The sequence below is a fragment of the Tamandua tetradactyla genome, chromosome 19, assembly GCF_023851605.1.
Source record: "Tamandua tetradactyla isolate mTamTet1 chromosome 19, mTamTet1.pri, whole genome shotgun sequence".
Lineage (NCBI taxonomy): Eukaryota > Metazoa > Chordata > Mammalia > Pilosa > Myrmecophagidae > Tamandua > Tamandua tetradactyla.
This window is the reverse complement of record NC_135345.1, coordinates 72,520,643-72,545,991: the sequence shown is the minus strand read 5'-3', so window position 1 is coordinate 72,545,991 and position 25,349 is coordinate 72,520,643. Positions and strand designations below refer to the sequence as shown.

The 25,349-nt window shown below is 36.8% G+C and overlaps 1 protein-coding gene across 4 annotated transcripts in view; it reads right to left on the bottom strand.

The window, feature by feature from the left end:
- The window catches only part of SLC4A4 (solute carrier family 4 member 4), a 434,558-nt gene that overhangs the window by 77,189 nt on the left and 332,020 nt on the right, over positions 1-25,349 (bottom strand). For all 4 annotated transcript variants that reach the window (XM_077137062.1, XM_077137060.1, XM_077137063.1 and 1 more), the window contains exons 15-16: positions 25,203-25,273; positions 232-423 (exon numbers count right to left, since the gene is read on the bottom strand). In XM_077137062.1, the coding sequence (XP_076993177.1) occupies positions 232-423; positions 25,203-25,273 (263 nt within the window). The remainder of the gene's footprint in view (positions 1-231; positions 424-25,202; positions 25,274-25,349) is intronic.

The following is a 25,349-nucleotide window of genomic DNA, read 5'->3' as shown; positions in this document are numbered from 1 at the left end:
AGGATTATAGAAATTTGCAGCAGAGTTAACTGAGATCCTTGGAAAGATTTTAGTCTGGACTACAATTATGTTAAATATATATGCACATGGACAGAGCCTAGAAAGCAGTATAAAAATGCACAAAACTGTATTGGAAAGGTTGAATTACAGGTGTCTTTTTGATGTTTGAAAATATTATTCTGGTTACAGTGCACAGCCTGTAAAAATTAAATAAAAAGCTCAGATACTTACTGTGGTTGGAAAATAACGGCTAGTTTTGAATTTCTTCAGAGCCATGGAAGACGTGTAAGTTCCCAAGAACAAGATGAAAGACATGAGTGTGATATCAGGGACGAAATCACAGTTGTTCCCCATGAGCTTCCCTCCATATTTCAAACACTCCTTCGTCGACAAAAATGGCCAGTCAAAGGTAGCATTATGATACTGAAGAAGAAAAAACATTAAAAGTTTTCTATAGAACACTGACACATCAAAAGGAGCTTTGATATTTGATAGGATATATAAGGATTATATTAAAGTTTTTGTAGAGCAGTCTGCAGATAACCACTGGGGGGTTAAACCTGACGAGGTATTAATGGAGTGACAGGTAATGGGGCCAGAAAGCTCACAATTATTGAAAATACAATAAGAATGATGCAACCTATTACCTAGTTTGAACTACAGCTTTACAATCATCCATTTGTTCAAAAGAAACAAACCACAAAGTCCTTCTTTCCTGTCAAACTTCCTCAGAGTAAAATGAGACACAATAATTATCCTAAATCTCAAAATGTGAGGTACACACTCTCTAAGACACTTCTTTGTTCAAAAAAGTATTTTACTTTTGTTCAAAAAAGCATAAAAGCACAGCTCCTCATGCTTCTACCTCATGGCCCTAAGAGTTAATTATCTAAAGAGTGCAGTAAACTAAAATACTAATTTCTCAGCACTTTCACAATTAAGCTATTTTCCCCCTAAATAATTGGTGACAAGTAATTAAACCCGTTAAGAATGTCGACGGTCCCTGTCATTAACAATTGCATATCCTTAATAAGCTGTAACTTTTTTCTATTGAAAAAGATCATCATTATAGGCATACATTGTTGGAATGTGCTGTGGAGCTGTATATGGGATGTATATCCCTATGTTATATGGCCTCAAGCTCAAATTTCCTTGCATTTCATTTACTGCTGTCACACTGTCAGTGCTGTGCCTCACTTTGTATGCTCACCCCTGTTCCTATTTACTGTTTCTAAAATGCAGGAGAATCTTTTAGCTAGCCTATTGGATAGAGCCAGTGTACTCTTCTCCAGACTGCTCTGATTACTAGGATTCTGCTCCTAGAAGATCTAAAATACTCTGCTTACTTGAATTACTCATCAAAGCCGCTAATGCCAAGGACTCTTTCTAGAAGCCATTTTATCAGGCTTCTCACCACTAGTATTCAATAGTCCTATGAGATGGAGAGTCATCTTCTGCTTGGACATTCTCAGTGGTGAGTAGTTTCCTGTTATTTCATTCCCTTGCTCAACAAAATTTCTGCAAGATCCATCCATACACTGATTATTTGACCCTTCTTTAAATGAACCTCTTTCGCTATTTAGAAAGCTTTCTTGCATATTTGATGTTTAAGGTTATTTCCTGGAAAGAGATTTTCAAAATCTTGTCAGGGCTAAATGGATGCCAGTGGGGTTGGGAGGGTAGAAGGGGTTGTGTTCTCAGCTTGGAAACATTCTAATTACCTACAACCTTATTCCTCTTGGGTCCAGGACTGATAAGTATGTCATGTGCTAACAGAAGAGTTATTTGACAATAACTTTCAAATAAATGTGGAAAGATAATTTCTCCCGTCCTTTGAAGGCAAGATTCTACCGCACACAAAACTTCATTAATATATTTTATTATTCAATGAATTCTCTTGATTTGAGTGATAGAATCTGAAAAGAAGATCAAAAACACAAAATCTCTGGCTGGACAGAGGCCATATTTATATTCTTTATATTTAGAGGTCAAAAAGTAAAGTACTTATGTAAGTGAATAAAAAGTAGGTTTAGAATGTACCCTGAAATATATTTTTCTATATTAGTTTCAATTTGTAAACAGCTGAATTGCATAATTACTCCTTTATCACACTCTGCTGTTGAAAGGTAATTAATCATGTCTCATATTAATTTTTGGATTTCCACATATGGATGTTTTTAGTGGAATACATTTAAAGTTTAGAGGTCAAAAAAGGTAACAGATTTCTTTGTCTTAAAATCAGCAAAAATTTACCATAATTTCACTTCAGCACTTTCTATCTGCAGAATCCTTCTTTATAACTAGAGTTCCACAAAGAAGTAAAGCTGCATTAAAAACATCCCAACGGACATGACTCCCAGAGATGAGCCTGGCCCTGGCATTGTGAGATTGAGAAAGCCTTTTTGACCAAAATGGGGAAGAGAAATGAAACAAAATAAACTTTCATAGGCTGAGAGATTTCAAATAGATTAGAGAGGTCATTCTGAAAGTTATTCTTATGTGCTAGACAGATATCCCATCTCAGTTTTAAGCATATTAAAATAGCAAGAAGGAAATATCCGGAACTACTGAATTGTAAGCAGCCTTGATTCTTGAAGATGATTGCATAACTTTATAGTTTTTATGGTGTGACAGTGTGATTGTGAAAACCCTGTGACTGATGGTTTCCTTTATCCAGTATATGGACAGATGAGTACGAAAATAAAGACAATAAATAAATAATAGGGTGGGATAAGGAGTATGGGATGTTTTGGGTGATTTTTCTTTTCTTTTTTTTTTTTTGGAGTAATGAAAATGCTCAGAAATTGAATATGTTGATGAGTGTACAATCATATGATATATCTGTGAACCACTGATTGCATACTTTGGATGATTATGTGGTATGTGACCATATCTCAGTCAAATTGCAAAAAAGGCATGTCACCATCTTAAAGAAAACAAACATCCTAATGGGAAGTTTTACTGATTTCCTTGCACAGATTTAAGTTGTGTAGTAAGTAATACATGTGAACATGAAACAATAGATATTTTTGTTTTGCTCACATCAACTTAAATACAATATTGGTATTTCATAAGCCTGAAATGACTCTTGTGGCATTGTATAAAAAAACAGCCTTCAAAATCATCTTTCACTAAGGCTTTATGTATAGAACTTGAGGTAGCATATATACATACATTTCAGGAGACTGAAAATAATTCCATATAGTTTCCCATGCCTATAAAATTTAAAGTCTAGCTAATAAACAATTCTATTTAAATATTGAAAAGCCATTTATTTGCTTTACTGCAGTATTGTTACCCCATGCAAGCTGATATCAATAATGGTTAACTCTATAAAGCTTCAAGCAGGAACCATGTCACAAACAAACTAAACATTAAGACAAAGCATAAATATCTATTAATGGTCTGTACATATAAATGCGCAAAGTGAAGTGTTAGATAATTAGCTGAAGATTTAATACTAACAGAGAGCCAATTTACAGAACGTTTACTCTAATACGTCTCATTTTGTTTCCTGTAAACAGATGCTTTTGGATCAAAATGGCATGTTTTGCTTTAGAAATTGTTCCAGCTTGAACCTGTTACATACTCCAGAAAAGTCATGTCTTTTCCCTGATACAACCTTGTGGAGGGAGCCATGTTTCTTTTAATCCCTAGTCAATATTTTGGGGTGGAAGGCCTTTGACCGGATTGTTTCCATGGAGATATGACACCCCAACTGTGGGTGCGATCTTTTGATTAGATGGAGACGTGACTCCACCCAGTGAAGGTGGGTCTTGATTAGTTGACTGGAGTCCTTTCAAAGGGGAATGTTTGGAGGAAACACAATTGCTTCAGAACTGACACAGTTGTCTAGACATAGACATTTAGAGATGTAGAGCCCAACAGAGGTCACCATGTGCCTTCCCGTGAAATGCTAAGCAAGCCAGAACCCAGTTGTGTCCTGGAGGAGCTAAGTGAAGGCACACAGATGCTTAGAGAAGAAACCACTGGTATCAGAAGTTGGAAGGAACAGAACTAAAATCAAGGACCAGAAGATGTCAGCCACGTGCCTTCCCTTGTGACAGACCTCTGTCTTCCTTGACACAAGGTATCTTTCTCTGGAAGCCTTAGTTGGAACATTTTTATGGCCTTAGAACTCTATAGCTTGATAAATTTCCTTTTGAAATGCCATTCCATTTCTGGTATATTGCATTCTGGCAGCAGTAACAAACTAATACAGAGGTCCATTTTGCTTTGCCTATGTAAAAGGTGCACAAAAATAATAGAAACTGCACCGATATAAATTATCACTTGTTATAATTCAATGGTTTTCAAATAGAAATTATCAGGAAAATATTTTTTTCATGTAAAATTTACCCAGAACCCCAGTCTTTACACTGATAAAATTGAGTGCTCTGCCCTTTTTCTGCACATCCTGCCCACCTCAAGGAAGCCCCTTAGTCACCTCTTAGAATTCTAGTTCATTCTAAAGGGAACATTGCTTTAAAGACTGCTAGCATCATTCATTGAAGGTTATCTACAATTACCATGATTAAATTAAAACAGAAGTTAGTAAACTAAGGTCACAGACCAAATTCAGCCTACTATCTGTTTCTGAAATAAAGTTTTATTGAATTACAGCCATGCTCATTTGCTGATATATTGTCTATGGCTCTTTTTGTGCTACAGTGGCAGAGTTGAGTAGTTGGAACAGAGATCCTCTGACCCACAAATCCTAAAATATTTACTATCTGACCCTCAGCTGAAGAAGTTTGCCTATCCTTGTCCTCCTACATTACTTTATATTATTCTTTTAAAAATTCTCATGACTTTATCAGATTAACACATTGCACATTTTTTGCTTACCACACTTTTATATTTTTATTATTATTACTTCATGGATATCATTTTATACTTGTTGATTCATTGTAAGTAATTCTGGTTTTGATCATTTGTAATTCTGAGATTTGTGATAAGTCATAGGACAAACAAAAAGATGAAAATGATTCTTCCCTAGGTTCATATATCTCCTAAGGAATCTATTTTGAGAAAAATTTTGAACATAAATCAAAGCAACAGGCTGGAAAATACCCTCATGGACTTTGATCTCAGTTCTCTCACTATAAAGTTGGATAACAGAAAAAAGTAGTTTCCTTTTCCTATGCAACCACAAACAGGATTTTTTCTTAAATAGTTGCAAAGAAGTACCATGAAGAACAGTATGATCCTAACTTTGGAAAATACTCTGGAGTGAATAGTATTCTTCACATACAAGTCACTTTACTTATGAAAATTCATGCTGGAATATATACAACTAAATAACAGTGGATCTAAAAAGAGGACAATACTTTATTGGACATATCCAGTATAGATGACACGTGACATAAAGAACAAAGAATCCTTGAACCCTCTGAAATCACATGGAAAACACTGATGCATGTATATTTATTTTGGAAGAGTGACCAAAGATATCAGTAGACCTCAATGGAGTCAGAAATGCAAAGAAGTTTAAGAAGTATTGCTCTTGTGTTTTTATGATTAAGATAATTCTGTCCTAATATGATGTTCTCTGTGCGTTTTAACCACACTCCAATTTTCATTTACTCTAAGAACAAATGATTGCAAGATAACAACAATTTGATAACTCATCAACAAATGTTCTCCAATTCAAAGGCTTACTAATTTTATAACTACTTAATACTAAACTACTCTACATTCCCTACTCGGATCCTCATAGGTATTTTTAATTTGCCATGTTCAAAACTAACTCCTCATATTCCTCCTTAAGCCTGCTCCCCCTATGGTCTTGCTCATCTCTTGTCAATTGCAACTTTATCCTTTCTGATGCTAAGAACAGAAAACCTGGAGGTCATTATTAATTTCTCTCTTTGTCACACATCAAATCATGACACTGCTATTAAAATATCCAATATTGGACCACAGCTCACCCACAACCAACACCCTCACCTTCTTTCAAGCCATCACTGTTTTCTCCATGCTTAATGAATTAGACTCTCAACTCATTTCGCTTTCATCCTTTACTCCTTATAGATGATTCTCATTCCTCAATGACTTTGATCTTTATATTTCCTATGCAAAATTCTAGAAATGTTTTAAATGGATAAGTCAGAACTTTAAAAAAAGAAAAATGGGAAAATAATTTCAGAAGTCTCCTATAGCTGTAAGAACTCTCATAACACATTGTCTCTAAGCATTTTTGATGCTTATTACTTTCTATTACAATTTTAACTTAGCTCCCTTCAATGAGATCACCATTTTTTTCAGGATGAAATCATCAGAGAGTTGTCTAATAAGTCTGGAGAACTGAAGAAGAGAAGTCAAATTTGGAGACACTGACCTAGTGGACATCTGCAAAGGGATGATCATAGCAGTGATGAAATTTAATAAGATTACAAAGTAAAAGGTTCTAAAAGAAAGTGTATAACGTCTAGGGTGCCTACAATAGAAGTAAAGACCAAAAAAGAGTATGAAAAAGTCATCAGAGAGATGGGTAAAAGAAGGACAATGAGAACGTGAAAACTGAAGGAAGAAAAAAGGATAATATAGGGGGGCAGGGTGTGTATTGAGAGTGTCTAATGTTGCTGAGAAGATAAGGGATTAAGACTAAGCAAGGTTCCATGGATTTTTCTTTTATAACTGGATTGCTCTCTTCTGTGAGAGCGATTCAAAAGAATCCAATGAGCTGAGAAATGCGTGGGAGTGAAAACCATAACAGCAATTACAAAAAGGATAGGCTACAACCTGAGAGCATTAAAAGGTCAAGTTCCTTAGGGTTGGTGAAGACTTTTGTGGTGTTTGTGGTAGATGAGAAAACTCCAGTTAGAGGAACGAAAGGAGGGGGCAATGGAACACAAGAATGGAGAGAGGTAAGAGTTGAAGACAGACAGCGAGCCTTAGAGAAAGGGAGAAGGAGAAAGGCTGACTAGGACTTGGCAACTTTTCAGATGGGGATGAGAAAAAGCCATAAACAATAATAAACAATAAAAGTTTAGTCTGAGGACTGAAGGGACTGAGCAGCACCAAAAAAATAAGAAAGAGGAAGTGGAGCAGACCAAGACAGAAGCAGAGTTCTGTTTAGGACACATCACGCACTGAATAAATCTTTGTTAACTGAATGAATGAAGTCTTGCACCAAGAACTAGACTATTAGACATATTTAAGAAATATTACCTATTGGTTTATCTACCCTTTTTATCTGGAGGACAAAATTAAAGTAAAAATAAACTTTCAATTGAGCATTGCCAAATAAAATATAGGACATGCATACAATATTTGGGACATGCACTAAAAATTATATACATTGTTTATCTGAAATTCAAATGTAACTGGGCATCCTGTATTTTTATTTGCCAAATCTGACAACATTATTTCAATTAGACCCAGGCCACTCTGAATTATAACAGCACCTGGAAAACAGGAAAATTTGACCCAAAGCAAAATAGAAAATTTACTGGGCCCCAATTACCCAGATGAACTAAGAAAAGCTGTAAGGGAACTATAAAAAAGAATAAAGCATATCTTGCTCTCAATTTCCTTGAAGACATAAAATATGCTCACTTTAAATATTTGTTGATAATACAAGGCAATAAAAGAAAGTATTTAAATGAATGGTACAGAGATTAAGATATCAGAAAAGTGAAAGATTTATACTAAACCTTGTAAGAAAGACTGATCTTTGGAGAATTCTTATATTAAAAAAACAGTAAGAAGAGTAACAGGACAGGAAAACTAAAAAAGAATGAGAGGAAAAAACAAAAGCCAATGGATAAGCGAATAAAAGTAACATATTTTGGATTTGTATATCTTTATATATTGGCAGAAAGGAAGATAGAGAGACACCATGATCAAAGACGTTGAAATGGGGCTTCATTCATTTATTCAATAAACAAAACACGTCCAGGGCAGTGCAACAGTGGCTCAGTGGCAGAATTCTCACCTCCCACGCTGAAGACCTGCATTCAATTTCCGAACCCTGCCCATGCCAAAACAAACAAACAAGCAAAAACACATCCAATGGTCACCACGTGGAGGAACAAGTGGGCCAGATGAACTTAAGCAGATTGTTTGATTAAGGGTTAGTGGGAGATAAGGTTCAAAAGTAAGTAGGGTCAGGCAGTGCAATGATGGCTCAGTGGTAGAATTCTCGCCTGCTCTGCCAAAGACCTGGGTTCGATTTCCAGAGCCTGCCCACGTCAAATAAAAAAAAGTAAGTAGGGTTAAGTTTTGAAAGTCTTATCTGAGGTTAATCTCATAAAAAAAGGTTTCAATCAATTTTTATTTAATTCATTTCTCAACACAAATTTATACAAAATAGATCTGTTTTCAAAGCTTAAAAGCAGACTGTACACTGAAGGACTTATTTTAAAATACTAAAGCATCCTCCCGCATCAACAAAGAGGGGAGTATATGAGACAGTATGGGCAAAACTTTGATAGTGATTGAAACTTAGGTGGGGGAAGGAGTCGTTATTCTATTCTATTTTAGCGTATAGTGTATATTTGAAATTGTCTATATTTTTTAAAGTAAGAGCATCTTAAGTCAAGGAGATTTTAAGAATAGAACAGTTTTTATAGTTTACTTTTTCAGTGGGAGAAAATCAGAATGACGTTATGCACAAGAAAATTAATATGACATTCCAGTTCCCTTGAAAATGAGTGTTAAACATTAGAATTGCCCTGAAGGTATATCAAATTAAAGCTCTTTTGCTTCCATGTCTGACTGTCTAGCAGAATTTCTGTGACTGTAATAGTCCTGAGTCTCATAATTAACAGCATCTCCATGTAGACATGACATACTTCACTGGGTAACAGAATAAGAAAAAAACAGAAAAAACTTAAATATTCTATTTACTCTCCTTGGGTATTAAACTGTTAAAATATGTGCCTTTTTAGATAAATGAAGGTGATGCTACAAATAAAAATCTCAAGGTTAAATAAATGCATTCATTTTGCTTTCTTACCCCCAGTGGGTGAGCCAGATTTCCAAAGATCAGCAATCATGCTTTAAGAGCTACAGCATGCATTTGAGCAGCAGTTAGTGGTGGTTATATGTATCACTGTGAAATATCAAAATTGACTTGTTGTTCTGCTTGTAATTAGTATGTAAAAAAGGTGCAAGACACCACACCACTTCCACCCTAACAACCAAAGCAAGTTGGAAAAGCTACAAAATAATAGTGTTTTTTTTTTTTTTTTTTTAATCAAAGCCATCACAAATTAGTTATAGAACAGATTTCATCGTTTGGTATGGATTACAGTTCCACAATTTTAGGATTTTCCTTCTGGCTGCTCCAAGACACTAGAACTAAAAGAAATATCTTTTAGTTGAGTAAGCAGTCTTACTCATTTGTTAAAACCTATCTTCTCTAACTCCACCCTTTCCTTTGATCTTTCCCCCAATTTTTAGGGATATTTGGGCTATTCCCATTCTAACATTTTCATGTTGGAAAGGGTTGTCAATATTATTTGGATAGGAGGATGGAACTAGTTAATGTTCTGAAGAGGTTGGCCCCTCTGGGTTTCAGGTCTTATCTGGTCTAGAAACCCACCCAAATGTTGTAGTTTCCTGGAAAGTAATCTTAGTGCATGAAATCTTTGTAGAATCTCAGATAATGCCCTTCTACATAGCAATATCTAGCTGGAGCTTATGTAAGAATAGCTTCCAGAGTAGCCTCTCTACTCTATTTGAATTCTCTTAGCCACTGATACTTTTTCATTCTTCTCCCCTTTTTGGTCAGGAAGGCATTACCGATTCCATGGTGCCAATGCCAGGCTTATCCCTGAGAGTCATAACCCAGATTACCAGGGGAGACTTTCACTCATGGATGTCATGTTCCACATACTTGGGGGGGTAATGATTTTACATACAGAATTGGGCTTAGAGAGAGAGAGGCCACATCTGAGCAACAAAAGAGGTCCTCTAGAAGTAACTCTTAGGCATACCTATAAGTAGGCTTAGCTTCTCCACTACCTAAGCTTCACAAGAGCAAGCCTCAAGACTAAGGGATTGACCTATTGACTTGGGAGTCCTTAATGCTTGAGACAGTATCAGGGCTTTCCCCGGGTGGTAAGGTTTAATTGTTCCATATTTTTCCCTCGTTCCTCAAGGGACTTTGCCAGTACTTTTTAATTATCTACTTAACATACTCTGGGACACCTCTGGGCATTACATAAGCTATACAGAATTACAAGCCCTCATTCCTATTCTGGGCTCCATGTCTTTGAGTTGTTTAAATGAGCTATTCAGACAGGTTGAGCTAGATTATGAGCTACAGAAAATTAAGGTTTTGGACAAAATAAACCTCTCTTTCTTTGGTCTCATAGAGTAGGTACAATTCTAAGATATAGATGATGTCCTCCTTACCCCTATATTCCGATTTACCTTAGCCCCAATCTGACTGGCTTTGTTCTTATCTCTAATTGAAGACTGATCTCTTTTTTCTTTTTTGTATGCAGTGTGATGGGTCACATTTTATTCTTTTTCCATATGAGTATCCTGTTATTGCAGCACCATTTGTTTAATTCTTTTTGTTTGTTTGTTTTGGGAAGTGCACAGGCCAGGAATCAAACCTGGGTCTCCTGCTTGGCTGGTGAAAATTTTACCACTGAACTACCCTTGCACCCCCCAATTTTTTAATTTCTGTAATAGCTGTTGTCTGTGGCAATGCTAACCTTCAGAACTACAGAACTCATACAGCCTTAGGTGACACACACGTACCCAAAGTTTCAGGTAAATACTAGGTAAATAATAATTTTTTAAAACATAGCAGAGAGGTGAGGATGTAAAGAAGCCCATATAAACAAATGCCAAAAAGTGACAAATCTTTCACAGGAGAGAAAACATCCATGGCTGCCTCATCGCTGGTAGAGCAACAGACAGAGGAGAAATCTACTAAAGACAATGGTAAGGAGAAATAAGCTAAATCTTTAATGAATGCTTAATGATTGCATGTAGACTGCTGTGACAGATTAGAATTCAGAGGAGTCCTAGGCATAGACCGAGACTGTATCCACCAACCAACTCTCCTCATGCTCTACCAAGGGAACAGGTATACATCAAAAGCTGGAGTTCAGGCAGGGGAGCTCACAGAAATCCCCCTTAAGATGGATGGAGCCATCTCCAATGCAAGAAAGCTACCTTCCTAAGATGGGAGGCAGGGCAAAAAGATTTTCCACCATCCCAGAAAGTTCTGTGGAATGTTCTATATCTTGTTTTATGCCCCAGCTTTCTGAGCCTTGGGAGATCTTTCTATACCCTCTTACTCTGCCCCAGCTTCAAAAGGCAAATGCCTTATCCTCTCGGAAGTTGCCTAATTTCTCAAGGTGTTTCTCTCAAATGAGAAGGTTCACTGTACCCCAAGGTTCCCAATACTCACAAAGCTGGGGCATAAAACAAGTATGTTCCGTATTTCCAAGAATACAGAACATTCTATGGGATTTTCTGGGATTTTGGAAATGCTCTCTATATTTTTTTGAAGTCTTGTCTCTCCCTCTGAAAGCCAGTAAGTGGAAGCCACAGGTCTTTAATGCATCTTGCTAAAATGCATGGTGGATGAGCTGCGGCTGGTCTCAAAGCTTTACATGAACCTTTTAAAATCTTTTGTTGGTTAGTAGAAGAGATAGTGTGGCTTTGGTTTCAGACCACCAAAATAAAGGGAATATCACACTAAAGCAAATCACATGAATTTGTGGTTTTCCTTCTGCATATAAAAGTTGTATTTACAATACATTGTAGTCCATTAAGTGTGCAATAGATTACCTCTAAAGACACGATGTACATACCTTAATTAAAAATACTTTATTACAGTTGCAGGGTCAAGATGGTGGCTTAGTAATGTGCGCGTTTTAGTTCGTCCTCCAGAACAACTACTAAATAACCAGAAATAGTACAGAACAGCTCCTGGAGCCACGATAGTGACCAGACACACAGCGTACCCCAGTCTGGACCAGCTGGACCGGCTGCGAGTCTCCAGAACAGTGAGTTCCCCAAGCCGCGGCGGCCGGCGCATGGCGCCCCTCCCCCACAGGCGGCTTCCCGGAGGGAAAGGAAAGAGACTCTAACAGTAGCAGGGACTGAGTCCAGCCAAACACCAATTGTGGCATTGATAAACAAATTCTGACTACTGAGGATAGGACCCCAGCTCAGGCGAAACTGGGGAAGGTGGAGGTCGCCTATTGGGCTAACCGAAAAGGAGGAAGGAGGACAAGGTGGACGCTTTTGTGGCTGTTTCTGCGGAGGCTTGGCTGCCTCTGGATTCAGCAGCGGGATTACACAGGCTGCAACTGCCCCAGGCATACGCAGAAACAGGCTGCTTTCAGGGCTGTCTCCCGCCTGAGCCTTCCCCAGGGGAGGAGTGAAACGCAACTCAGGTGGAATCCCTCTCTCAAGGAATTCAGACCCCAGGGCTTGGCAATTTGAAGGCATTAAAACCAGTCAACAACCTTTCCTCTGTCTTCACCATACCCCCAGCAGGGAGAGCCTTCCAAAGTTAAAGGAGCCACAACATCTTTTGCTGGTGGGACCTGCAGACAGACAAGCACCACATACTGGGCAGGATAAGAAAAACAGAGCCCAGAGACTTCACAGGAAAGTCTTTCAACCTGCTGGATCTCACCCTCAGGGAAAACTGACGCAGGTGACTCCTTCCCCCCCGAAGGAGGCCAGTTTAGTCTGGGAAAATCCGGATGGAGTCTGTAATACCTATGTAGACCCTCCTAAGGGTGGGGAGGGAAAAGGCACATTACAAGCAGGACAAGAAACAAGAAAACAAGAACTGAAAAATTACTCTCTGTTAAACAAAACTTAAGCTAGAGGCCCAGAAAAAGATGAACTGAAGGTCAATGAACAGATAGACAACAAACTCATCTAGCAAGAAAACCCTACATAAGATAAGTGAAAGCAATCTCCAGAATAAACTAATTAAGGTAATTAAATGTCCAGACGCCAGAAAAAATAACAAATCACACCAGGAAAATTGAAGATATGGCCCAGTCAAAGGAACAAACCAATAGTTCAAATGAGATACAGGAGCTGAAACAACTAATTCTGAATATACGAACAGAAATGGAAAACCTCATCAAAAACCAAATCAATGAATTGAGGGAGGACATGAAGAAGGCAAGGAATGAACAAAAAGAAGAAATGGAAAGTCTGAAAAAACAAATCACAGAACTTATGGGAATGAAAGATACAGTAGAAGAGATGAAAAAAACAATAGAAACTTACAATGGTAGATTTCAAGGGACAGAGGTTAGGATTAGTGAACTGGAGGATGGAACATCTGAAATCCAAAAAGGAACAGAAACTATAGGGAAAAGAATGGAAAAATATGAGCAGGGACTCAGGGAATTGAATGATAATATGAAGCGCACAAATATACGTGTTGTGGGTGTCCCAGAGGAAAAGAGAAGGGAAAGGAGGAGAAAAACTGATGGAAGAACTTATCACTGAAAATTTCCCAACTCTTAAGAAAATTTCCCAACTCTAAAATTACAGATCCAAGAAGTGCAACGACCCCAAAGAGAACAGATCCAAATAGATGTTCTCCAAGATACTTACTAGTCAGAATGTCAGAGGTCAAAGAGAAAGAGAGGATCTTGAAAGCAGCAAGAGAAAAACAATCAATCACATACAAGGGAAACCCAATAAGACTATATGTAGATTTCTCAGCAGAAACCATGGAGGCAAGAAGACAGTGGGATGATATATTTAAATTACTAAAAGAGAAAAACTGCCAACCAAGAATTCTATATCCAGCAAAATTGTCCTTCAAAAATGAGGGAGAAATTAAAACATTCCAGACAAAAAGTCACTGAGAGAATTTGTGACCAAGAGACCAGCTCTGCAAGAAATACTAAAGGGAGCACTAGAGTCAGATACGAAATAAAGAAGAGAGACATGTGGAGAAGAGTGTAGAAAGAAGGAAAATTAGATATGATATATAAAATACAAAAGGAAAAATGGTAGAGGAAATTACTACCCAAACAGTAATAACACTAAATGTTAATGGACTGAACTCCCCAATCAAAAGACATAGATTGGAAGAATGGATTGAAAAACAGGATCCTTCTATATGCTGTCTACAAGAAACACAGCTTAGACCCAAAGATAAACATAGGTTGAAAGTGAAAGGTTGGGAAAAGATATTTCATGCAAATAACAACCAGAAAAGAGCAGGAGTAGCTATACTAATATCCAACAAATTAGACTTCAAATGTAAAACAGTTAAAAGAGACAAAGAAGGATACTACCTATTCATAAAAGGAACAATTCAACAAGAAGACATAGCAATCATAAATATTTATCCACCGAACCAGAATGCCCCAAAATATGTGAGGCATATACTACAAATACTGAAAAGGAAAGACACATCTACCATAATAGTTGGAGACTTCAGTTCCCCACTCTCATCAATGGACAGAACATCCAGACAGAGGATCAATAAAGAAATAGAGAATTTGAATATTACAATAAATGAGCTAGACTTAACAGACATTTATAGGACATTATACCCCACAACAACAGGATACACCTTTTTCTCAAGTGCTCATGGATCGTTCTCAAAGAGAGACCATATGCTGGATCAGAAAGCAAGTTTCAACAAATTTAAAAAGATTGAAATCATACACAACACTTTCTCAGATCATAAAGGAATGAAGTTGGAAATCAATAATAGGCAGAGTGCCAGAAAATTCACAAATACATGGAGGCTCAACAACACACTCTTAAACAACCAGTGGGTCAAGGAAGAAATTACAAGAGAAATCAGTAAATATCTCGAGGCGAATGAAAATGAAAACACAACATATCAAAACCTATGGGACGCAGCAAAGGCAGTGCTAAGAGGGAAATTTATTGCCCTAAATGCCTATATCAAAAAAGAAGAAAGGGCAAAAATTCGGGAATTAACTGTCCACTTGGAAGAACTGGAGAAAGAATAGCAAACTAACCCCAAAGCAAGCAAAAGGAAAGAAATAACAAAGATTAGAGCAGAAATAAATGAAATTGAGAATATAAAAACAATAGAGAAAATCAATATGACCAGAAGTTGGTTCTATGAGAAAATCAATAAGATTGATGGGCCCTTAGCAAGATTGACAAAAAGAAGAAGAGAGAGGATGCAAATAAATAAGATCAGAAATGGAAGAGGAGACATAACCACTGACCTCACAGAAATAAAGGAGGTAATAACAGGATACTATGAACAACTTTATGCTAATAAATACAACAATGTAGATGAAATGGACAGGTTCCTAGAAAGGCATGAACAACCAACTTTGACTCAAGAAGAAATAGATGACCTCAACAAACCAATCACAAGTAAAGAAATTGAATCAGTCATTCAAAAGTTTCCTAAAAAGAAAAGTCCAAGACCAGACGGCTTCACATGTGAATTCTACCAAACATTCCAGAAAGAATTAGTACCAACCCTGCTAAAACTCTTCAAAAAAATCGAAGTGGAGGGAAAGCTACCTAATCCATTCTATGAAGCCAACATCACCCTCATACCAAAACCAGGCAAAGATATTACAAAAAAAGAAAACTACAGACCAATCTCTCAAATGAATATAGAGGCAAAAATCCTCAACAAAATTCTAGCAAATCGAATCCAGCAACACATCAAAAGAATTATACATTATGACCAAGTAGGATTCATCCCAGGTATGCAAATATGGTTCAACATAAGAAAATCAATTAATGTAATACACCATATCAACAAATCAAAGCAGAAAAATCACATGATCATCTCAATTGATGCAGAGAAGGCATTTGACAAAATTCAACATCCTTTCCTGTTGAAAACACTTCAAAGGATAGGAATACAAGGGAACTTCCTTAAAATGATAAAGGGAACATATGAAAAACCCACAGCTAATATCATCCTCAATGGGGAAAAATTAAAAACTTTCCCCCTAAGATCAGTAACAAGACAAGGATGTCCACTATCACCACTGTTATTCACATCATGTTGGAAGTTCTAGCCAGAGCAATTAGTCAAGAAAAAGAAATACAAGGCATCAAAATTGGAAAGGAAGAAGTAAAACTATCACTGTTTGCAGACGATATACTATACGTTGAAAACCCTGAAAAATCCACAGCAAAACTACTAGAGCTAATAAACGAGTACAGCAAAGTGGCAGGTTACAAGATCAACATTCAAAAATCTGTAGTGTTTCTATATACTAGCAATGAACAAGCTGAGGGGGAAATCAAGAAACGAATTCCATTTACAATTGCAACTAAAAGAATAAAATATTTAGGAATAAATTTAACTAAAGAGAAAAAAGACCTATACAAAGAAAACTACAAAAAACTGTTTAAAGAAATCAAAGAAGACCTAAATAGATGGAAGGGCATACCATGTTCATGGATTGGAAGACTAAACATAGTTAAGGTGTCAATTCTACCTAAATTGATTTACAGATTCAACGAAATATCAATCAAAATCCCAACAACTTACTTTTCAGAAATAGAAAAACCAATAAGCAAATTTATCTGGAAGGGCAGGGTGCCCTGAATTGCTAAAAGTATCTTGATGAAAAAAGTGAAGCTGGAGGTCTCACGCTGCCGGACTTTAAGGCATATTATGAAGCCACAGTGGTCAAAACAGCATGGTATGGCATAAAGATAGATATATTGACCAATGGAATCGAATAGAGTGCTCAGATATAGACCCTCTCATCTATGGACATTTGATCTTTGATAAGGCAGTCAAGCCAACCCATTTGGGACAGAACAGTCTCTTCAATAAATGGTGCCTGGAGAACTGGATATCTATATGCAAAGGAATGAAAGAGGACCCATATCTCACATGCTATACAAAAGTTAACTCAAAATGGATCAAAGATCTAAACATTAGGTCTAAGACCATAAAATAGTTAGAGGAAAATGTAGGGAGATATCTTATGAATCTTATAATTGGAGGTGATTTTATGGACCTTACACCTAAAGCAAGAGCACTGAAGAAAGAAAGAAAGAAATGGGAGCTCCTCAAAATTAAACACTTTTGTGCATCAAAGAATTTCATCAGAAAGTAAAAAGACAGCCTACACAATGGGAGACAATATTTGGAAACGACATATCAGATAAAAGTCTAGTATCCAGAATTTATAAAGAGATTGTTCAACTCAACAACAAAAAGACAGTCAATCCAATTACAAAATGGGAAAAAGACTTGAACAGACACCTATCAGAAGAGGAAATACAAATGGCCAAAAGGCACATGAAGAGATGCTCAATGTCCCTGGCCATTAGAGAAATGCAAATCAAAACCACAATGAGATATCATCTCACACCCACCAGAATGGCCATTATCAACAAAACAGAAAATGACAAGTGCTGGAGAGGATGTGGAGAAAGAGGCACACTTACTCACTTTTGGTGGGAATGTCAAATGGTGCAACCACTGTGGAAGGCAGTTTGGCGGTCCCTCAAAAAGCTGAATATAGAATTGCCATATGACCCAGCAATACCATTGCTAGGTATCTACTCAGAGGACTTAAGGGCAAAGACACAAATGGACATTTGCACACCAATGTTTATAGCAGCATTATTTACAATTGCAAGGAGATGGAAACAGCCAAAATGTCCATCAACAGACGAGTGGCTAAACAAACTGTGGTATATACATACGATGGAATATTATGCAGCTCTAAGACTGAATAAACTTATGAAGTATGTAACAACATGGATGGACCTAGAGAACATTATGCTGAGTGAGACTAGCCAAAAACTAAAGGACAAATACTGTATGGTCTCACTGATATGAACCGACATTAGTGAATAAACTTGGAATATGTCGTTGGTAACAGAGACCATCAGGAGATAAAAATAGGGTAAGATAGTGGGTAATTGGAGCTGAAGGGATACAGATTGTGCAACAGGACTGGATACAAAAACTCAGAAATGGACAGCACAATACTATATAACTGTAATGTAATTATGTTAAAACACTGAATGAAGCTGCATGTGAGAATGATAGAGGGAGGAGGGCTGGGGACATAAATGAAATCAGAAAGAAAGATAGATGTTAAGGATCGAGATGGTATAATCTAGGAATGCCTAGAGCGTATAATAATAGTGAAATGTACAATGTACAAATTTTAAAAATGTTTTGGCATGAGGAAGAACAAAGGAATATCATTATTGCAGGGTGCTGAAAATAAATGATAATACTTTAAAATGTCCCCTTATGTGTGGGACTAAAGCAAAAAATGTTTATTTGTTACAAAATTTAGATTTTGACTAGAGCATTTCCTAATATAACTCATGTAGATAGTTTGATTGAATGTCATAAGTACTTGGAATCTCAGGTAGCACATGAGATTTTGTTGGTTTGTCCAGAGTGATCCCCTGATGAATCCCAGAATGATTTGATCAGTGACTGGAAAAGCATTTGCAAGCCCCCTTCGGGGAATGGTGAGAGTAGGGAGAAATTCAACTTCCCCATGTTGAATTTTTGATATTCCCACAAGCAGTGTGGACAACCAAAGCTATAGGCTGAACCCCCAGTCTTGGGGTTTGTTCACATGAAACTTAACCCCACAAAGGATAGGTCAAGTCTACTTAAAATTTAGGCCTAAGAGTCACCCCCAAGAGAGCCTCTTTTGTTGCTCAGATGTGCCCTCTCTCTCCAGCCAATATGATGAGCAGTCTCACCACCCTCCCCCTCTGTGCGTGGGACATGACTCCCAGGGGTGTGGACCTTCCTGGCAACGTGGGACAGAGATCCTGGAATGAGTTGAGACTCAATATCAAGGGATTGAGAAAAACCTTAGAATGACCTGAGAATTAACATCAAGGAATTGAGAGAATCTTCTCGACCAAAAGGCGGAAGAGTAAAATGAGACAAAGTGTCAATGGCTGAGAGATTCCAAACAGAGTCGAGAGGTTATCCTGGAGGTTATTCTTACGCATTAAGTAGATATCACCTTGTTGTTCAAGATGTAGTGGAGAGACTGGAGGGAACTCCTTGAAAATGTAGAGCTGTGTTCCAGTAGCCATGTGTCTTGATGATGATTGAAAAATGATACAGCTTTTACAATGAGACCCTGTGAATGTGAAAACCTTATGTCTGATGCTCCTTTTAGCTACTATATCAACAGAAGAGTAGAACATATGGAATAAAAATAAATAATAGGGGGAACAAATGTTAAAATAAATTCAGTTTGAAATAGTGGTAAATGAAAGCGAGGGGTAAGGGGTATGGTACGTATAGTTTTTTTTTCTCTATTATCATTTTATTTCTTTTTCTGTTGTCTTTTTATTTCGTTTTCTAAATCGATGCAAATGTACTAAGAAATGATGAATATGCAACTATGTGATGATATTAAGAATTACTGATTGTATATGTAGAATGGAATGATATCTAAATGTTTTGTTTTTTATTTTTTTTAATTAATAAAAAAGTTAAAAAAATACTTTATTACTAAAAAACGCTAACCATCATCTGAGCTTCCAGTGAGTTTGAATCTTGTTGCTCTTGTCTCGGTGTTGATGGGTTGATGGCTGGGGGCAATAATCAGGGTGGCGAATGCCAAAGGTTGTGGTTTTGGCAATTTCTCAAAGTAAGATAACAATGAATTTTGTTGCATCTATTGAGTCTTCCTACCATGAAAGATTTCACTGTAGGACCTGAAGCTGTTTGATAGCATTTTTACCGCAGTAGAACTTCCTTCAAAATTGGAATCAATCCTCTAAGCTGTGCCGCTGCTCTATCAACCAAGTTGAGGTAATTCTAAATCCTTTGTTGGCATTTCCACAATGTTCACAGAATCTTCACCAGGAGTAGATAGAATCTCAAGAAACCACTTTCTTTGCTCATCCATAAAAAATAGCTCCTCATCTTTCTTGTTGTATCATGAGATTGCAGCAACAGTCATGCCTTCAGGTTCCACTTCTAATTCTAGCTCACTTGCTTTTCCACCACATGTGCAGTTACCTCCTCCATGAAGTCCTGAACCTCTCTAAGTCATTGATAAGGGTTAGAAACAACTTCTTCCAAATTCTTGTAAATATTGATATTTTAACCTCCTCCCATTACCATGAATGGCATCTAGCATGGTGACTCTTTCCCAGAATGTTTTCATTCGCTTTGCCCTGAACTGTCAGAGAAATCACTATTAATGGCAGCTACTAGGCTTGTGAAATATTTTCCTTAAATACGAAGACTTGAAACTAGAAATGACGCCTTGATCTACGGACTGCAGAATGGATGTTGTGATAGCAGGTGTGAGAACAACATGAATCTTGTACAGCTCCATCAGAGATTTTGGGTGACCGTGTACATTGTCAATGAACAAGTAATACTTTAAAAGAAATCTCTTAACAGTGGGCTTAAAATATTCAGTAAACCATGTTGTAAATAGATGTGCTTTTTTATTCCAGTTTTAGAGCACAGGTAGTGTAGATTAAGCATAATTCTTAAGGGTCCTAGGGTTTTCATAATGGTAAATGAGCACTGGCTTTAACCTCAAGTCACTAGCTGCATTAGCCCACAACATGCAAGTCAGCCTGTCCTTTGAAACTTTGAAGCCAGACAATGGCATCTCCTCTCTAGCTATAAAACTCCTAGATGACATCTTCTCCTAGTATAAGACTGTTATGTCTGTCTACACTGATAATTTGTTGTTCGGTACAGCCACTTTCATCAATGGTCTTAGCTAGATCTTCTGGATAACATGTTGCAGCTTTACATCAGCAGTTGCTGCTTCATCTTGCATTTTTATGTTATGGTTATGACTTCTTTCCTTTACCCTCACGAACCAATCTCTACTAGTTTCCAACTTTTCTTCTGCAACTATCTCACCACCCTCAGCCTTCACAGAATTGCTGAGAGTTAGAGCCTTTCTCTGGATTAGGCTTTAAGGGAACAGTGTGACTGGTTTAATCATCCATCCAGACCACTAAAACTTTCTCTAAATCAGCAATAAGCCTATTTTGCTTTCTTATCATTCATGTGTTCTGATGCTCTAATACTTCTAATTTGCTTCAAGAACTTGTCCTTTATATTTGCAACTTGACTAACCGTTTGGCACAAGCATCTTAGCTTTCAGCCTGTCTCAGCTTTCTACACACCTTCCTCACTAAGCTTGATCATTTCTAGTTTTTTATTTAAAATGATCATCCTGAGATTCTTCCTTTCACTTGAACACTGAAAGGCCATTATAGGGTTATTAACAGATCTAATTTCAATATTGTTGTGTCCCAGGGAATAGGGAGGCCTAAGGTGGGAGTGGGGAAGAGAGAGAGAGAGAGAGAGAAAGAGAGAGAGAGAGAGAGAGAAGTTGGTCGGTGGAGGAGTCAGAACATACACAAAACTTATCGACTAAGTCCGTGGTCATTTATGGGCATGGTTTATGGCGCTCAAAATCAATTATAGTAACACTATAAAAGATCACTGTTTACAGATCACCATAACAGATGTAATAATACTGAAGGAGTTTGAAATATTGCAGGAAGTGGTTACATGCTGTTGGAAAAATGTCGACACACTTGCTTGATGCAGGATTGTCACAAACCTTCAATTTTTAAAAAATGCAACATCTGTGAAGCACAATAAAGCCAAGTGCAATAAAATGAGGTATGCTTGTATATGCCAAGTGAGAATGCTATGGGAAAATTGGCAGAGCTGAGAAGAGCAAAGATACAGTGATTTCAACAATAAATGGAAATAATGATAACCCTGACTTTTATCTTGAGATGTTTATTCTATAATTCACCATCAATTTAAATACTCTAATGGCCCCCTTTTCCTGTTCTTGCTCCCTGGAAACACTCCTACTACCAAGAAGAAGGAACTCTGTCTTCATGCTAATGAAGCAGAAGTGAAAAGGCCTTCCTTTCTCTGACAGGATATTCTCAAGGACTTGGAGGGGACCATCTCGGTGCCCGAGAGCTACACTCACTTTTACAGTACCTTCTCCCACATTCTCTCTCATCTAATTAGGGCTGAGATGTAAAGAAGGAAATCAGGTCCCCAAGACTGAACGTGAACTCACTGCTCTCCCCCCTATGTGGGACATGACTCCCAGGAGTGTAAATGTCCCTGGCAATGTGGGACAGGACTCCAGGGATGAGCCAGGACCCAGCATTATGGGAATTGAGAAAGTCTTCTTGACCAAAAAGGGGAAGAAAGAAATGAGACAAAAGAAAGTTTCTCTTCTTCAAACAGAATCAAGAGGTTATTCTGGAGGTTGTTCTTATGCATTACAGAGATATCCTTTTCTAGTTTATGGTGTATTGGAGTGGCTAGAGGGAAGTATCTGAAACTGTTGAACTGTGTTCCTGTAGCTTTGATTCTCAAAGATAATTGTATAACTATTTGGCTTTTACAATGTGACCATGTGATTGTGAAAACCTTTTGTCTGATGCTTCTTTTATCTAGGATATGGGAAGATGAGTTAAAAAAAAATAGGGATAAAAAATAAATAAACAATGAGGGGGATAAAGGATAAAAAATTGGGTAGTGTGAAATATTAGTGGCAAATGAAAGGGAGAGGTAAGGAGTATAAGACGTATGTTTTTTTTTTCTTTTTCTTTTTTTTTTCTTTTTCTTTTTTTTTCTGGGGTGATTCAAAGGTTCTAAAAAATGATCATCATGATGAACACACAACTATGTGATGATACTGTAAGCACCACTAATTGTATACTACAGATGGACTGTAGGTGTGTGAAGATTTCTCAACACAAATATTTTTTTAAAAAAAGAGAGAATGAAAAAAAAAAAAAAAGAATAGAGAATGTCCTTAGTAAAGGTTCAAGGTGGCAGAGCTAGCACAGACAAACAGACAGAACACTCGGTAACCTGTCAGGAACAGTAGCTTCCAATTTCTTCTCCCCACTAACTTCTGAGTTACAAAGGCAGCATGGTCTAATGCAATAATAGTACCTAAAGACAGTCATACCAGTACCTAACAGTGATTGAGAGACGAGTGTGTGCTAGACACTATGCAAAGTCATTCCTATCTATTAATTCGGTCCTTACAGCACCTATGAAGAAGGTTCTATTATGGTCACCATTTTACACATGGAAAATTGAGATGATTCAATAGCCTATTGGGCAGTGGAGCCCAGAATTTGCCACAAGGCAGTCTGATGCTATGATTTACTATCTATAAGCTTTTTAACATAAAACATTATGCAGTGTCCCTCAAAGAATGGAAATGAGGAAGGCTTTGGATGTAGAAAGCCCTGAGTTCAAATCCTGGGTTTGCCACTTTATGACTGATCAGTTAAGCTTTCTAAGTTTCTATTTCATCTATTAATTAGAGGTAAAGTCTGACTAACTCAAAGTTATTGTGAGGGCTATAGATAATTAATGTAAAGGGAATGGCACCTAGCATGTACTATTTCAATAAATAGTACTTATTATTGATAGTAATTAACCATATCACCACTTTAATGTTCATTTCTGAATCATCTACACATATATATTAAATATACAAAAAGAAATTGATATGAACAGAAGAGAAATGAAGGATGTACTTACATATATAACTTTTTTTCTCTTTTTGCTAACTTCTTTCTCTAAAGGAGCTTAAATATACAACTTTATCATCTTACCTAAAGTGTGCTACTGATACATACATGAGGGGATTGTTTCCCTGGAGTACATAGCACTCATTGGAACTGAGGGGGAACATAATTTGAATTTGCAATCACTGAAGCATGTTGGTGGATTAACCAAATCACAGTTCAGATCTTTGTTCTACTAATTTATGGCTGTGTGACTTTGACCAAGAAAAGTTATTTACCTCCCAGAGCTTCAGTTTTTCTTATCTATAAAATGGGGATAATTATGCCTGATAGGTTTTGCTCATGATTATAATGCATATTGATGATTTAATGATTATAATATGTGTAACATTAAAACACCTCATCTGTAGTAGACATTCTATTAAATGGTAGCTAAATTATAATCATTATGTTTATATGTTCTCTACCACAGTCATACCAGAAGTTATACAGAACTTCATTTGTTTTTCATGAATCTTATGGTGATAGAATACTCTGATTATAATGACATTATTGGAGTCTCTTCTAGGATTTTCCCAAAGACTGGGTTAAAACATAATTTAATTTTAAAGCTTTCTTTGATTAGTTACAAAAGTAATTAAGTTAGGATAAAATCTCTTTGTAAGTGAGAAGAAATGAGTATGTTACTAATATTTCTTGAAAATTAATTTAATACTTTTTTACATAATAAGAATTTCAATTAAAACTTCTTGATGTCTGGGAGAAAGTATTTTTTTCCTGCTGGTCTTTAAACTTGCTCTCTTTCTCACACACACACATAATCATACATATACAATCACACAGGGAAGAAATAGAGATACAAGGTTTGAGGGAAATCAAAGAAAACTTTAACAGTAAGGAAAGAAGTCAAGAGAGCTGAAGAATATGAACTAAAAGAGAAACAGGGTCAAATGAGAGCGACCAGAAAAGATACAAAACATCATCTTAAAAGGGATATTGTGGGCACTCATTACATAATATCTGCAGAAGTGTTCTGGTCTCCTGAGAGATGGGCACTCTATCAATACAAGGTATTATGGTTCTGTGTTTATAACTGAGAGATTGATATTCTTTGGTAAAATTCCATATTCAGTGTAGAAGGAACACAATTGCAAGTCTGAAACAACAATTTCCTCTTTTCTCCAACACAAAAGTGTCCTTCTAGTGAGAGACCTTCCATGCAAAGCAGCTCATTTTTAAAGCTAAGTTTCAGTCCCTTAAAGATCCTTGGTTACAAGCCCTGGGAAAGGATATCATGTGATCAAGGCATGGTGCTTTCCAAGTAACTGGGGAAATGCCTTGCTACAATCACTCTTAGTGAGAAGAACCCAGCACCATTTAGTTAGAATTCTTAACATACTAGAAAGAGAGAGAGAGGAAATCATGAGATCATTTTTCAACCTCTCCTATTTGCCTTTGTGAAAATACTTTAAGGTCACAATTAATGAGATACTGTAGGTATATTTCTAAAAAGGTTTCAGAGCTTGTTGAAGGAATAAATGTTTGCTTTAATTAAAGCAAACCCCCCCCAAAAAAAAAACTGCCTAGAGCAAAAGAAAGTGTCCCTCCACTATCACTAGTTTTGAAATGTGTTCATGCCAGTTGCTAAATGGTAGGAGATAATATTCATATTATGAATATTAAAATTGGAATATGCAACTGGTTTGAAATATTAAGTCACTTACCATGACAGCAGAAGAAATAGTTGGTAAATCTTCCAGGGCCAATGTGGTATCATTAGATACTGAGATATTAACTGTAAGAAAACAAAGACAGTTTTTCATTATAAAAATAAAGGAGACAACATAAATGTATGAATAAATATCTAAAAT